This window comes from Dromiciops gliroides, chromosome 2 (assembly GCF_019393635.1).
Source record: "Dromiciops gliroides isolate mDroGli1 chromosome 2, mDroGli1.pri, whole genome shotgun sequence".
Lineage (NCBI taxonomy): Eukaryota > Metazoa > Chordata > Mammalia > Microbiotheria > Microbiotheriidae > Dromiciops > Dromiciops gliroides.
Genome location: NC_057862.1, coordinates 180,742,981 through 180,759,540, shown reverse-complemented (window position 1 = coordinate 180,759,540; position 16,560 = coordinate 180,742,981). Strand labels below are relative to the sequence as shown.

Genomic DNA, 16,560 nt, shown 5'->3' with positions numbered 1-16,560 from the left:
GCAAGACAACCAATTGAAGTGAACAATGGAAGAGTACAGATGGGGATCAAATCGAATGGGCATGGATGGAATGGGTCATAATCTTACATCATTGGAAGATCCATACCAATGAGACCACAAATGCATTGTAGTATTTTAGCACAATATGGCTTCTTTACCTTTTCCCATCCTAGTTGTATTTTTCTTAGTGTGTTATAGTTTGTGAATTGTTGTTTAGTTGTTCAGTTGTGTCCAATTCTATATGATGCCATGGATCACACTGTCCATGGGGTTTTCTTGGCAGTGATACTAGCCATTTCTTTCTCCAGTGGATTAAGGCAAGCAGAGGTTAAGTGACTTGTCCAGAGTCATGCAGCTAGTAAGTGTCGGAAGCCAAATTTGAACTCAAATATTCCTGACTCCAGGCCTAGCACTTTTTCCATTGAGCCACCTAGCTATCACATAGTTTATAAATATTCCACTTCAAATATGGCACCTGGAATTGAACACAATTATCCAAAAGTGGTCTGAACAATTCAGAATACATCAGGACCTTCCTTGATCCCGAATGCTATGTATCAACTTAAAAAGCATAGTAAGTAAATTTACATATAGTAAGTACTTAATCAATGCTTCATTCTTCCATTATTTTACTATAGTACATGACAGTATTAGCTTTTTGATTCATCATTTAACACTCATTTCATATTGAATTAACCAAAATTCATCAGTATTTCTCATATGAGCTGTTATTAAGCCAGTTATCTATGGTGCTGTATTTATGCAGTTAATTTTTTGTTTGTGTGAGGCAATTGGGGTTATGTAACTTGCCCAGGGTCACACAGCTAGTATGTGTCAAGTGTCTGAGGCCGGATTTGAACTCAGGTCCTCCTGAATCCAGGGCCAGTGCTTTATCTACTGCACTACCTAGTATGCAGTTAATTTTTGAGCCAGGAGGATATAGTGAAAAGAGTTAATGATTTAGAGTCAGAAGATTTAGGTTCACAACCTGGTTCTTTCACTTATTACCTTCATAAATTTGGGCAAGCCATTTTTCTTCTTTAAGTGACAGTTCTTTCATCAGTGAAATGAAAGAGTTGGACAAGATGATCTCTAAAGTTTCTTTCCATTTCTAAATCTCTGTGTTCACTCTAAACCAATTCTATGCTGTTAGTATTGCTCCATTGTACCAACCACACAATCTTGTTGAAGCTTGATTCTGTAATACAGTGTCTTGGCTACCCATGTAAGCTTTATTTCACCTACAAACTTGAGATAAATATATTCTGTGTTTTCATTCAAGTAATGGGATGGTAATATTTTTATTCAAGTCAATGTCAAAAATATTGAATAAGCCACAACCACAGAACAATGTCCTAACCACTAGAGATGCTCTTTAGTTTGCTACCAATCTCTTAATCAAGACCCTTTGGGTACAGTTTTCCAACAAAATGTGAACACATTTTGCATTATATATCAACCAGAATACATTTCTCCATATTTATCTTTATTCTGAATTAAGTGTATTATAAAAATATCTTGTATATTATATACATTATATAATATATGTTATATATTATAAGAATCTCTTACTGAAATAAAAATTAGTATTTTAGCTCTACCAAGAAAAAAAAATATGGGAAAAGTGAATGTACATCTTCCTGGCTCTGAAGTTGGATTTCTACACATTATATCAAACTACTGCATCATACAGTGGAAAGACTACATGAGTTGGAGTCAGAGGATCTAGGTTCAAACCCTGGCTTTGCTACTTACCATCTGTGTGACCTTAGGAAAATCACTTGTTTGGATTAAACTACCTCTAAGGTTCCTTTTAGCTCTAAATGAATGAATAAAAATAAATAAAAGTCATAAACATTTTTATATACTAAGCTCTTTTAAATTAGTTCACTAATCATTTTGACAATTGGAAGAAAAACATTCCTTCCCCCTACTTTTTTGGTACACATAGGGCAGCCAGGTGCCACAGTGGATAGAGTACCAGGCCTGGAGTCAGGAAAAGTCATCTTTCTGATTTCAAATCCGGTCTCAGACACTAACTAGTTATATGATTCTGGGCAAGTCTCTTAAGCCTGTTTGTCACAGTTCTTCATCTGTCAAATTGGATGGAGAAGAAAATAGCAAACCACTCCAGTATCTTTGCCAAGAAAACCCTAAATAGGGTCATGAAGATTCAGACAGACTGAAAAAAAACCAACTAAAAACAACAAGGCACTTTATTGTGAACTGATCTTGTCTAAATAAACAAAAGGAAGTGGAAATATCAGGAATTATCTAAATATGTTCATGAATGAAATAAGATCATATTCATTATTCAGGTTCAGGTTAAATTGATTTGCTCATGTTATTCCTTTGAACATTGACATGTTATTTCCTAACAAAGTTCTAAAAAAATTTTCTGACATTGAATTTGTTACCATTTTACCTTTCTAGTCTTACTTCACATTCCTCCCTTCTATGCACCTTAGATTCCAGCCAAACTAGATTATGTTACTCAACCTTTCTCCTTCTATCCTCCCACACACTCTTTCCCATCTCTTTGCCTTTGCTTATGTCACTTTTTCCTGCTCATGAAATGGCTTTCTTCTTCCTCTTCACCTCGAGAATTTCTATTCCACTATTAAATCCCAACTTAAATGTGAATTATTCTGTGAAGTAATGAAATCTTTGGCAGTATCCTTTGCATCTGATATTAATAGGTCTACCCTTCAGATCTTAAATAGCACTTTGTCTTGCTCTTGTCTAAAGCACCTCTATAATAATTTCTATTATAGATTATAGTTGTGTTATTGTCTTATCTCTTTACTGATCTGTAAGCTCTATGAAGATAGAGGTTTTCTCTTTCTAAACCTTATATTTCCCCCACCTTTTTTCCACTTCTATGTTTTTTTTAATTTTTCTAAATTATCAAACTTTTTTGTCATCTGCAAGGGGAAAAATACAAACCCCTTGTATCATATATACAAAAGGTAGGTGCTAAAATGTTTGATGAATGAATAGATGAACAATTGAATGAAGGAGATTTTATTCCATTAAGGATCAGATTGTGGCAGCATAGTCTAGTGTATAAGCCACATAGCCATATCTAGAGCATACTGCAGATTTTGTTTCATTTTATTATCATTTCATTCAATTTGTGCTTTTTTATACACCACCCATCCAGAAAATGAGAGCCATCAAATTAAACTGGTTAAGTCATGCTGAAGATTGAAAGAAGATGTTATGCCTAAATTATTTTCCTTGCAATATACCAGGATCAGCTTCCCTTCTTTTACTTCTATCTGGGCTCTGTCATGGACTACCTGTGGGAACTTAGGAAAGTTACTTCATCTGAGGCAAGAAGACTCATGAAAAGACCATGGGATTTGGAGTAAGAGATTCTAATTTATATTGAATTTTTCTTATAATGAATTATTTGACCTTAGCCAAATTATTTTACTTCTCTGGCCTATATGATCTCTAAGGACCCTTCCAAATCTAAATAGTATGACTTCCAATGATTTCTTTAAACCTCAGCATCTTAGAAGATTAGACTAGATGAATCCTAATGGATTTTTTTTCTATCTCCAATGTTCCATGAGCTTACCAGATTGTGTGTCCTTTACCCTTTAAGCTGTTAAGAGAAAATAGTTGAGCATGCTCTCTTGTAGTCAAGTTGTGTATAAATTAGTGTAAGAGCCAGGGCTTCTTTTATTCATTGACAAGATAGGCAACTATTTTGGTGATATGATTTCAGTGGTCAAAAACATACAGGACATACTTCTCTTGTTTCCTGATGAGCTTCTTATTGACAAGAGTAGGTTTAAAATATGAACTACTACAAGGAGGCAAAACATAAGAACAAAATAACATTACAGTGCAAATGACTAACATCAGGTCCTTCTTTAAGCCAAGTCTTGGCATAAAAGGGAAAATGCTGATAAATCTCTATAAGAAAGTGCCCAGTGGGGCAGCTAGGCGGTGCAGTGGATAAAGCACCGGCCCTGAATTCAGGACTACCTGAGTTCAAATCCAACCTCAGACACTTGACACTTACTAGCTGTGTGACCCTGGGCAAGTCACTTAACCCCTCATTTCCTTGCAAAAAAAAGAAAAAAAGAAAGTGCCCAGGATAGTAAAGGGCCATAGGACCAAAGGATAATTCTGAGGATCAATTGAGGGAGCTAGAGAAGAGAAGACATAAGGGTACCTAATAGCTGTGTTCTAATATTTTAAGATCTGCGAAGGAAAAGAGAGGAGGCAAATAAGAGCAGAGACTGGAAGACAATTTGTTGGGGATATTGTAGAGGAGAATTTCTCCACAGGTATAATTTGAATCCAAGTGACCTTAGTGGTCTTTTCCAACTTTGAAATTATGAAAAGAGGAAGAAAGAACACACAAAGCACGTAACAGTGAGTTAGATGTTATAAAAAATGGAGATCGAGAGTGCCAAGAGCTCTCAATGACAGGACTTTTCTCTTCTGCCAGCTAGAATCTAAGGTTTATTTGGGGTTTTCAGGGAGGACTAGCACCTCTGTTGTGAGGGCTTGCCAAGCCCTTTCCAGGACTGCTCACCCACCTTTGGTGTTCACCTAATTCACCCACTCTTACCTGTGGCTCCAAGAAGCAGTACTGCATGCACAGTAGCCAAACCCCAGCAAACTGTTTAGGCATCTGGCCTAAATCAGGATGAAGGTAATTGAGGGGGTCTCAAACCCATCAGTGGGTTACAGGGACGCCTACCCCAAGCATATAAAGACTTCCCCCTGAGAGGAAACAGTGAATGAGGACAATTTGTTCCAAAGGCCATGAAGGTGGCTGAAGCTGTGGAGCACTTACAGCTTGGTCAGACATCAAAGATGCCAATATCATCCAGTGCATAGCAGACCATCAACAGTCATCTTGACTTTTGTCTTGTCATTGGACTTTAATGACTCTTGAAGAGAGAATGAGGCTGATGACTTTGTGCAACTCTGCCTCACTTAAATCCAATTCATGAGTACATCAGTGCATCACCTGTGTTATTTGTCCTCTTTGAAAATGAGGGACAGGGGGCAGCTAGGTGGCGCAGTAGATAGAGCACCAGTCCTGAATTCAGGAGTACCTGAGTTCAAATCCGGCCTCAGACACTTAACACTTACCAGCTGTGTGACTCTGGCCAAGTCACTTAAACCCATTTGCCTCACTAAAAAAAAAAAGAAAAGAAAATGAGGGACAAACAACAAAACAACAAGGCTGATTTGATGGAAAGTAAAGGGAAGATAGTGTGCTTGCTTCTCAAAAATCATAAAACCTGTCTGAGGAGATACCATGTAATTGTGCCTTTTCTTTTACATATTTCTGTATAAAAAAAAGTGACAGGAGTGTATTATATTTGCCAAACACCAGTTTTTACAAAGCTTTTTCCCCCATGGACATATATACAGTGTTTCATTTAATCATCATGAGTGTTGAGAGGGAGCAGGAAAATTTGTGTCCCTCTGATACAAATGAGGAAATTGCTGCACAAAGGAAATTCAATGACTTGCTCGTTAACATAGGTTATCAGAGATTGAATTCAAACCCAGATCTTTCTGAATACAAATTCAGTGTTCTTTTTACAATCCAACAACAAGACCATGTGATATATATATATATATATATATATATATGCATATGGATATATATATGGATATGTGTGTATATGTATATGTATATGTATATGTATATGTATATGTATATGTATATGTATATGTATATATAATCAATACATCTACAGGCCAACAGACTGTAATTTTCTGTGTACACTCCCTAGTACAGGGCAACAAAAAATTCACTAATAAGAGTTAACCTTTATATAGTGTTTTAAAGTCAGCAAAGAAAATAACATTCATTCATTTCATCCTCATGAAAACTTGTGAGGTAGATATTATTATGCCAATTTTAAACAAAACAAAACAAACAAAAAACAAACTTGATAAAGGTTAAAGCAACATGCCAAGAGTCTCTTAAGCTAGTGTCAGAGGTAGTATTTAAACTAAAGTCTTCTGAGCCCTCCTCTCTGACCATTGTATCACTTAGCTTAAACTCCTCCCTGCTATTTGAATGTATTCTGACCCTGAAGTACACTTGGGTTTGAAATACAAGAAGAATTAATGCTTGCTATTATTAATTAATGCTTATTAATATTATCTATCATAAGGAGGCAGAAAACTAGATTTAGAGTCACAGGAGAGAATTTGAATTCCAGATCTACCATTCACTTGCTGTATAACCCAAAGCCTTCCTGTGTCTGGCCTCATCTCCTCCTCCAGTCTATTTCTTATCACATCACTCCATTCATTCTCTATTCCTGTCAGAATTGCCTTCTAGACTTGCATGAACTGATGATGAGTGAGATGAGCAGAACCAGGAGAACATTGTACACAATATCAACAACATTGTGTGTCAATCAACTGTAATAGACTTGATTCTTCTCAGCAATACGATGGTCCAAGATAGTTCCAAAGGACTCATGATGGAAAATGTTCTCCAAATCCAGAAAAAAAAGAACTTTGAATCTGGATGCAGATCGAACCATGCTATTTCTATTGTTTTTGTTGTTTTTGTTTTTCTTTGTTGAGGTTTTTCCTTTTTGTTCTGTTTCTTCTCTCATTACATGACTAATGCAGAAATATATTTAATGTGATCGTACATGTATAACCTATGTCAGTTTACTTGCTGTCTTGGGGAGGGGGAAGGGAGGGGAGGGATGGAGAAAAATTTGAAACTAGAAATCTTATAAAAACAAATGTTGATAATTATCTCTAAATGTAACTGGAAAATAATAAAATGTTTATATGGGAAAAAAAGAATTGCCTTCTAGCTTTTCCCAGTGAACATAGATTGCTTCATTTTTTAACTTTGTACCTCTAGAACAGGGGTTTTTTAACTTTTTCTGTGTCACAGATCCCTTCATCTATTTGGTGAAGCCTATGGACCCCTTATGAGAAAAATATTTTTAAATGCTTAAAATAAGATAAGATTATGAAGGGAACAAATTATGTTGAAGTTTAGTTATCAAAACCTGGTTTTACATTAATGAACTACAGGTTAAGAACCCCTTCCCAGAGCCATAGTGCCTGTTTGTTGTTTTGTTGTTGAACTCACTTCCCTTTTGCTGGCCTCAGTTTCCCTAACTATAAACTTTGGGCATTAAAATAGATATCATGGGGCAGTTAGGTGGAGCAGTGGATAAAGCACTGGCCCTGGATTCAGGAGTATCTGAGTTCAAATCCGGCCTCAGAGACTTGACACTTACTAGCTGTGTGACCCTGGGCAAGTCACTTAATCCCCATTGCCCCGCAAAAAAACAAAAAAAAAACAACAAAAAAGATATCTATGAGGGGCAGCTAGGTGGCACCGTGGATAGAGCACTGGCCCTGGATTCAGGAGTACCTGAGTTCAAATCCAACACTTAACACTTAACTAGCTGTGTGACCCTGGGCAAGTCACTTAACCCCAATTGCCCTACCAAAAAAAAAAATACATATCTTTGGTTCCTTTTAGTTCCAACATTCTATGAGCTATGATACCAGTACACTACCATCCTCCCTTTGGAGCTTTCTTTAAAGGTAAAAAATAGTATAACAGTAATGATAGTTGGCATATATAGTGATATAAGCTTTGCAAAAGGCCTTAAGTTTAGAGGATGTATGTCTCAATAAAGAGAGGGCCTCATCACAAAAGATATCTCAGAAATCTTTCTGGACTTCAATTTTTGAGTCACAAGTTTCCTCATGGCAGCCTTCATGTCTTTGTTCCTTAATGTATAAATAATGGGGTTCAAGATAGGAGTAAAAATAGTGTAAAATATTGCAAGTACTTTATCCACTGGGTAGGAGGTAAAAGGCCACACATAGATGAAGATACAGGGCCCAAAGAACAAGATCACAACCATGATGTGAGCACTCAGTGTGGAAAGTGCCTTAGTCATTGCAGCAGAAGACTTAAACCGAACAGTGACCAGAATGACTATATATGAAATGGACAAAAGGAAGAAAGTGCTTAAGGAAAGAATCCCACTATTGGCCACAATTAATATTTCTATGGTATAGGAGTCAAGGCAGGCAAGCTTGGCCACTCTGGGAAGGTCACAGAAAAAACTATCCACCACATTAGGGCCACAAAAAGGTAAATTCACAGTAAATGACAATTGGCTCATGGTGTGCACAAAACCAACAGTCCAGGAGGCTGATACTAAGGCAGTACAGACCTGTTGGTTCATGATGGTCACATAGTGTAGAGGTTTGCAGATGGCTACATATCTGTCATAGGCCATGGAGACCAGTAGCACCATCTCGCCACCAGTGAAGAGGTGAATAAAGAAAATCTGGGCTATGCAGCCATTAAAGGATATAGTCTTGCGTTCATTCAGAAAATCTGTGATCATCTTTGGGGTAGCAAAAGAGGACTGACAGATGTCAATGAAGGACAGATTTCCCAGCAAGAAGTACATGGGAGAGTGTAGGTGACTATCAGTGGTCACCGTTATGATGATGAGAAGATTGCCCAGGATGATCATCCCATACAACAAGGAGAAGAAGACAAAAAAGAAAAGCTGAAGTTCTTGAGAACTGGAGAGCCCCAGCAGTACAAACTCAGACACCACAGAGGAATTAGCACCATCCATGAACAAAGGCACCAGAGTTGCTTAGAGATAACTTCAAGAGAGGAGAAATAGGAAGAAATCAACATGAATGAAAACAACCTATCAATCTCATTCTCCCCCCTTCCACATCTTCATACAGCTTTAAGGTCAATCCTAATTGTGCATAGATATACTTATTATCACTGCTTAATACAATTTAATTTATTTTAGCAAACATTTACTAGAACTCTGGAATTGGAACACAGATTGAACCATACTATTTTAACTTTTTTCTTTTTTCTTTCTTGATGTTTTTCCTTTTTTTCCTGATTATTCTTTCACAACATGACTAAGGTAGAAATATGTTTAATGTGATTGTACATATACAATCTATATCAGCTTGCTTGCCATCTCAGGGATGGGGAGGGAAGAGAGGAAGGAAGAAAAAATTGTAATTCAAAATTTCATAAAAACAAATGTTAAAAACTATCTTTACATGTAATTAGGAAACATAAAATACTATTAACATTTTTTAAAAAGATATATTGCTAAGAAAGTGCCTTAGGCAGACTAGCCTTCATTGTTAAATGGATGCATTTCCACAGTTCTCAATTTGGGTGACTCATGAAAATACTTACCTGCTTTTGTGACAATTAGAAGGGACCTATATTCTATTATTATTATTATTATTATTATTATTATTATTATTAGCCTCAAATTTCACTTCTCTCTTCATTGTCTGAGAGTTAAATTAGCCCCCTTTTGACTATAGTTTGTCAGAAACATAATCTATCTAAAAGGGTGGACTATATAGGAATCTTAAAGAATTGTTTTAGGGGAATTTTTCTTCATGGAAACAGATAAAAGAGTAGCTCAGGAGTCAGAAGATACATGTCCAAATCCTGATTCTAATGCTTACTAACCTAGGTAACTTTGGGCAATGTCTCAGTGTCCTTATTTACATCTTGTGGGTATCAGATCCAGGAGTACTTAACCTTTACTGTGTGTCGTGGACCCATTTGGTATCCTGGCAAAGTCTTTGGAAATTCCATAGAATAATTTTTTGTTCTTCAGTGGTTTTTTAGTCATATCTGACTCTTTGTGACCCCAAGAATAATGTTTTAACTATATTAAAATGCATTGGATTATGAAGGAAGTCAATTATAATGAAATAACTTTTAAAACTATTTTAATGTATTTTTAAAAGGTAAGTCCACCAACTCCAAGTTAAGAACTCTTGCCTTCTACCTACAGATTTTAAAAAAACAATTTCATTTAAATCATAGAATATGGTCTTTTCCCCATGCCAATTCCATACTTGTTCCCACTAAGATGCTGTTTGTGTGATAAGTTATCTCAGTTCAACATAATATAGAGGCATGGAGAGGTTGCAAATACAGAGCATAGTTTCCTCTAGATGGAAGAATTCAGAGGTGATCTAGTCCTGGGGAAATCCATAGCCTGAATGTTTCTATCTATCTATCTATCTATCTATCTATCTATCTATCTATCTATCTATCTATCTATCTATCTATCTATCTATCTATCTATCATCTATCATATATCTATACATCTATATATCTCTTATCTGTCTATATAATGACTTCTTAAACTTTTTCCACTTGCAACCACTTTTTGCCCAAGAAATTTTTATGTGACCCTGGATATATAGGTATATAGGAAAGTTTCTTAACCTTTCACTGTTACCAAATTTTTCATGAGCCCACCTTCAATTACATAACCCCATATGGAGTCACAACCCACAGTTTAAGAAGCTAGGCTCTATATCATTAATATATCAGTAGTAACCATTAAATATAATCTACTCTTTAATATCACAATATTAATGTGAAGATGAAATGAGTTAATGTCTATAAAATGCTTCATAAATCATACAAATAAATGCTATTATTATTATTATTATTAGATATTAGATTAGTGAAAGTGCCAGGATTGAACCCAATTCAACATTTCAATCTTGCAAACACTTATTTCTCCTATTCTGTGCTACAGAATAAAACAAGACACTATAAATATACTCCAGTGAGAAATCTTACATTGGCTGCATTGTATGGGAAAACAAATTCTTTCATTCCAATATTATACCACCCTTCTGATGTGAGTGTAAGAGAATCAGGATAATCTCGCACCCTCTTAGAATGTTAATTTCCTTAATGAAGTAAACAAACAGTTTAAGTGCCTAATATGTGCCAGACCCATACAAATATTATCTAATTTAATTTTCAGAACAACTCTGGGAGGGAGCTGTAATTATTATTCTCATTTTACAACTGAAGAAACTGAAGCAGAGAGACATTAAGTTATTTGCCCAGGACCACACAGATAGTAAGTGTTTGAGATTAGATTTGAACTCAGGTCTTGCTGACTTCAGGCCCAGTATTTTCTCTACTGTGTCATCTAGCTCTCCACAATGGTAAGGATTGTCTTTTTTCCCTCCTATTTGTATCTTCAGCACTTATCCCAGTGCCTGGTACATAATAATTGCTTATCAAATGCTTATTGACTCTATTTCATCCTCACAATAATATAATTAATGCTCATATTGTTTTGTATGTGTGTGTATACATATGTATGGTTAATTCCCAGATTCTATAGCTAAGAAATCAAGAGAATTTTTTTTCCTTTTAGACCTTCAAATCTCTTTTCTTTCCTTGATATCCTTATAACTTGCTCAGTTATTCTGGAGATAACATATATAAAAGGCTAATTTTCCTTCCTTCCTTTCTTCTTTCTTTCCTTCCATTCTTCCTTAATGAAAAAAATTCAGTTAGGCAAGCAGTATTGCTTTACCCAACAGACAAAACGTAATAATGACATCTATTTGATGCTGTTCTCCATCACTCAAATAAATTTTTTTGCCTTACAGTTAGAAAATAAATCTAGGGGTAGCTAGGTGGTATAGTGGATATAGCACCAGCCCTGGAGGCAGGAGGACCTGAGTTCAAATCTGGCCTCAGACCCTTAACACTTACTAGCTGTGTGACCTTGGGCAAGTCACTTAACCCCAATTGCCTCACCAAAAAAAATTTTTAAAAAAGAAATAAAGAAAATAAATCTAAAGTAGAGCTCAGTATTGGTGGAACAAACTTTGTAGAAGCTCAATACAAACAGAAGGCAACCAGATCATGATCCAACTGATCTACTTGCTTTGAATGCCTGTGTGATTCCTTTTAGCCAAACCAATCTGGTATTGCTCCCCACTGATTATGTTGACATCCCAAATAAGTACAATCAAACATTTCTGCTAGGTAGTGTGGTAATAGAGCACTGGGCTGGGAGTCAGGAAGACCTAAGCTCAAATTCAGCCCCAGACACTCATTAGCTGTATGATCATCAACAAATCATTTAAATTCTGTTTAATCAGTTTCCTGAAAGATAAAATAAGGATAATCACACCACCTTCTTCCCAAAATTCTTATTAGAATAAAATGAGATAATATTCATAAAGTGCTTTGCAAATCTAAAAGCATGGTATAAACTCTATCTATTAGTACCTGCATATGTAGACACAAACCTGACTGGGCCCAGGGTTATGGGTTTTTCCTTCTCTTATTTTGAAGTGCTTGCCCACTTTAGACATCTCAGGATATATTTGTACAATGATAATATCTTGGGTCAAACAGTATGAAGTCTACAACCAACTGCTTGCTTTGTCCAAGTGACACAGTATGATCAATTTTTAAAAACAATTGAACTGAATTTTCAACTGATTTGAATAAATATTATGTGTGCATCCCATATTTCTATATGTACCTCAAAAAGACACACACTCATATACACTCCTCCCTCCAAACTCAATAATTGCTCATTCTTTGAAATATAATTCTCAAGCCATTTTAGAGAGCCTCTGACTATGGACAGAGAAAAATCCAAATGAAATTAAATTCACTATAATTTAAAGGAAAAAAACATTTAGAACTAAAGAAGAAGTCTAAAGTAGAATTCTGTATTTAAAGATCATCCAAATCAATCCCTTGCATTTTTGCAGATGAGGAAACTGAAGTTATGAGGTGACTTGTCCAAGGTCATTAAGTCACCTATTTCCAAAACAATGTTTATTGCTGTGTAGAAAATTTGGTGAGAAATATTAGGAATTCAGAGAAACATGGAAGAATTTTTATGAATTCAATCAGTTAAGTAACTGCTAGACTGAACAGAACTGGCACAAATTAAGCAGAATCAGAAGAGCAATTTACAATTGCTACCATTTTGTAAATGAAATTAACATTGAAAGTGGAAAGAGAGGGACTCACATTAATTGTAGTGTCTAATCTCAGTTCCAGAGATTAAATTATGAAATAGTCCTCCCTTTTCTCAGTAAAGTGGTGAAGAGGACTATTGGTACAGGTTAACTGCCTAACATAGACATCTTATTTAACTGTTTTTCTCTTTTACAAGAGAAAGTTTATATGAATGGAGATAGTATAAAAAGGCATCAGCAAAACTTCAAAAAATTTGGATTACTAATTAAATTAATTAACTTTCAATGACAAAAATAGTCAGGAAGAGACATTGAGAAATTATTTGACCAGTCTGAATCACAGATTCCCCTACATAAAGGCACTGTCTATAGGATATTAAAGCAATCCATTGATTCACAGGAAAATATTCAAATTATGGAGAATGTATCAAATCCATGAATTCAGAGAAAAAAATAAATCAAGCCAGTTGTTTCATGTTTTTATATGTATATGCACATATATATATATACATATACATATACACACATACACCTACATATATATTATAAAAATTAAACAGATTAATTTTTTCCCTTTTCTTTTTTTTTTTTTAAGTGAGGCAATTGGGGTTAGGTGACTTGCCCAGGGTCACACACCTAGTAAGTATTAAGTGTCTGAGGTCGGATTTGAACTCAGGTACTCCTGACTACAGGGCCGGTGCTCTATCCACTGCGCCACCTAACTGTCCCAATTTTTTCCCTTTACAACCTGACTTTTGCCTATCATGTAGTTGTAGCTAGAGGATGTCAAAAAAGCAAATGAGTTAATGGTAAAAAAAAAAAAATCTTGTTTATAGCACATGATTTCTCTGCACAATACTTTAGAATATTTTGTAAAGACATACCTTTTCAAAGTAAAAAAAACAAACAAACTATAATAGCAATTTCTACCTGTTCCACTTTTTAATTTAAATACCATGTCAATAGCCTTTAGAGTGTAGGATGGATTCTCTTTGGGAAATGTATGGGAAAACATGAACAAGAATTGAATGGGATTAGAAGTTCTATGTGTGTGTGTGTGTGTGTGTGTGTGTGTGTGTGTGTGTGTGTGTGTGCTGTATATCTATATGTGCATGATAATGGGGGAAAAGGCAAAGAGGAAAATTAATTTGCTCTGGTAAAGTAAGCATTCAAGGCAATAAGATTCATTTGGTATCTCAGGAGAGAGAGAACTACAATGACTTAGAAGATTATCCGGTACTTTCCTTATAGCAGAGATAAGAACAGAATTCAAATGAAGATTCTCCTCATTCTCCTTATAACTACAACAGTTTGCCACTGACCTCACTGAAGGATTATAGCCTTCCTGCTCACTTTCTTTAAAAACAATTTTATATGCCAGAAAGCATGAATTAACTTTTTTATTCAGTCCCCATACTATGATTTTCAGTGCCTGCTTGCTCCCCTATAAAACCTGATGTAGTCTCACAAATGATTTGATAATAGATAAAATAAGACTATTAATATGATCTATTATTAATGTAATTCTTTGTGATCTTGTTTTCTCACCTACCAGTTATGTAGCATGTCAGAGAAGTTCTTTCTGGAGTCTGGGAAATAAAGTTTTTCACCTTTTCTAGTATGGATTTATTTACTTTGAAATATAGACCTTTATAAACTCTTTTTGTAGTGAAATTGGAAGACTGTCAACATTTTACTTGAGTGACCAAAATGAAGCTTTTGAGACTTGTAAACAGACAACAAAAGTTCATTGTGCAATGGGGATTATTAAAACCTTTAACTAGTTTTTCCCAATGGTGTGAAAGGGGCAACTTCTTAAACTAGAGTTGATGATTAACAGGGATTGTAAAAATAATAGGAGGGAAAGGGAAGGTCATCTCCCCCTTTGTCATGACATGATGTGTGATATGTGGGTCCTATGCAATTCCAGTTACTGCTGTAGGAAAAAAAAAGCTACATCAAAGGAAATTCTTGCAACAGACTTAGAAAAGCCTCCTCAGAGAATAGAAGACTAATGGGGCGTGCAGTGTTCTTGCCCCATTTAGTATATGGTGAAGTCCTACTTCAGTCTACAGCCCTCAGATAAGCGCATGGATTTAAAGGAATCAATGGAACCTCACAACAATTCACAATACCATTATCAAGACCCACTCCCAAATTAAAACTGACGACTAGGTCGGGGCAGCTAGGTGGATAAAGCACTGGTCCTGGATTCAGGAGGACCTGAGTTCAAACCCAGCCTCAGACACTTGACACTTACTAGCTGTGTGACCCTGGGCAAGTCACTTAACCCTCATTGCCCCGCAAAAAAAGAAAACAAAAAAACCAAAACAAAACAACAACTGATGACTAGAAAATGAAGTGATCTTCCTCTTCTGACCAGTTTACCTTAAAAAACCCATAATCCATAGGCTTTTCCCTACTTTAATCTATTTAACTTAAAGGCAGACCCTTTACTTCTAGAGTGATACAAATACTTATTCCCTTATATTTGAATTGGGGTTTTCCAAGCAAAATAGATATACAAAAATACATTAATAAATTAATCAGCAAGCATTTATTAAGCACTTAATATGTGTCAGGTACTTTGTTGAGCACCAAAAATACAAAAATAAAAGCAAAATAGTCCCTGATCTCAAGGAGCTTACATTCTAATGAAGGAGACAGTGTATACATATATGCAGAATATATACAGAATGAATACAGTGTTGATTTCAGAGGGAGGGTGGTAATAGCTAGTGAAAAGTCATTCATTCAGATTCCAATTACTCAGTTTTGATAATTCATAAAGAAACAGCAAACATTTCCCATTGTTGTCTCTATGATGGAAGAGGTTCATCAAAATGAATAGTTCCAACATCACTGCAGATAATACTTCTGTTATTTCATCTGGACCTATGTTTTCAACAGAGTAGGCAACTCCTGATGTGAAATCTCCCTCTACCAGATGAACAAATCATCTGTAATTTATGGTCTTAGAGTCAGTTGAAAGGTTGACTGAGCTGCCTATGGTCACACAAATAGTGTTTTAGGGGTGGGGTTTGAACCCAGAACTTCCTGGCTCTGCTTCTGTTTCTTCATATTTCAACACCATGTTTCAGCTGCCTCACCCCACTGGAAGTTCTCCAGTTGCCTTTGACCTCTTCACCCTGGAACATTTCTTTCCCCTTGCAGACACCAGTGATGTCCTTCCAGAACCTCTGTTTTGAGGAAGGCCCCAGGACATCTATCCTTTTTTTTCCCTTTTCCTGTCTCTATTTCTGACTCTGTGGACTTTGCCACCATGCTCCTATGCAGGTATCTCCCTTTTCCTGTCCCTTTCTCTCCATCAGATTTTCAGTTCCCTTTTATGTATTGCTTTCCTCCATTAGACTATAAGCTCTTTGAGGGCAAGGGTTGCCTTTTGGGGGATTCATATATGTCTTCTCAGAGCTTAGCCCAGTGCCTGGCACATGATAAGGACTTAATAAATGCTTGTTGATTTACTAACTCCAAAGCTGGTCCTCTATGCACTACACTGTAAGGAATATTTTTAATATCAGAGCAAAATGTTTTCAAACACCATAAGTATAAATAGTGAAAATAAAATCATTTTATCTACTTCACCTATTCTATATACATACATACACACACATATAAGTGTATCTTACACATCTATTAATCATCTATTATCTATCACCTTTATCTCTTTCTCTCTCAATGTAGCTGCAGTAAATATTTTTATCTACAAAACAGATGTATTAGCATGTT

At 35.7% G+C, this 16,560-nt stretch overlaps 1 protein-coding gene across 1 annotated transcript; it reads right to left on the bottom strand.

The window, feature by feature from the left end:
- Positions 1-7,658: 7,658 nt before the first annotated feature.
- Positions 7,659-8,642, bottom strand: LOC122741792 (olfactory receptor 4K5-like). The gene has a single exon (XM_043985564.1). It carries the CDS (start codon positions 8,628-8,630, stop codon positions 7,659-7,661), a length of 972 nt encoding a protein of 323 aa, XP_043841499.1. The 5' UTR covers positions 8,631-8,642.
- Between the last annotated feature and the right edge of the window lie 7,918 nt (positions 8,643-16,560).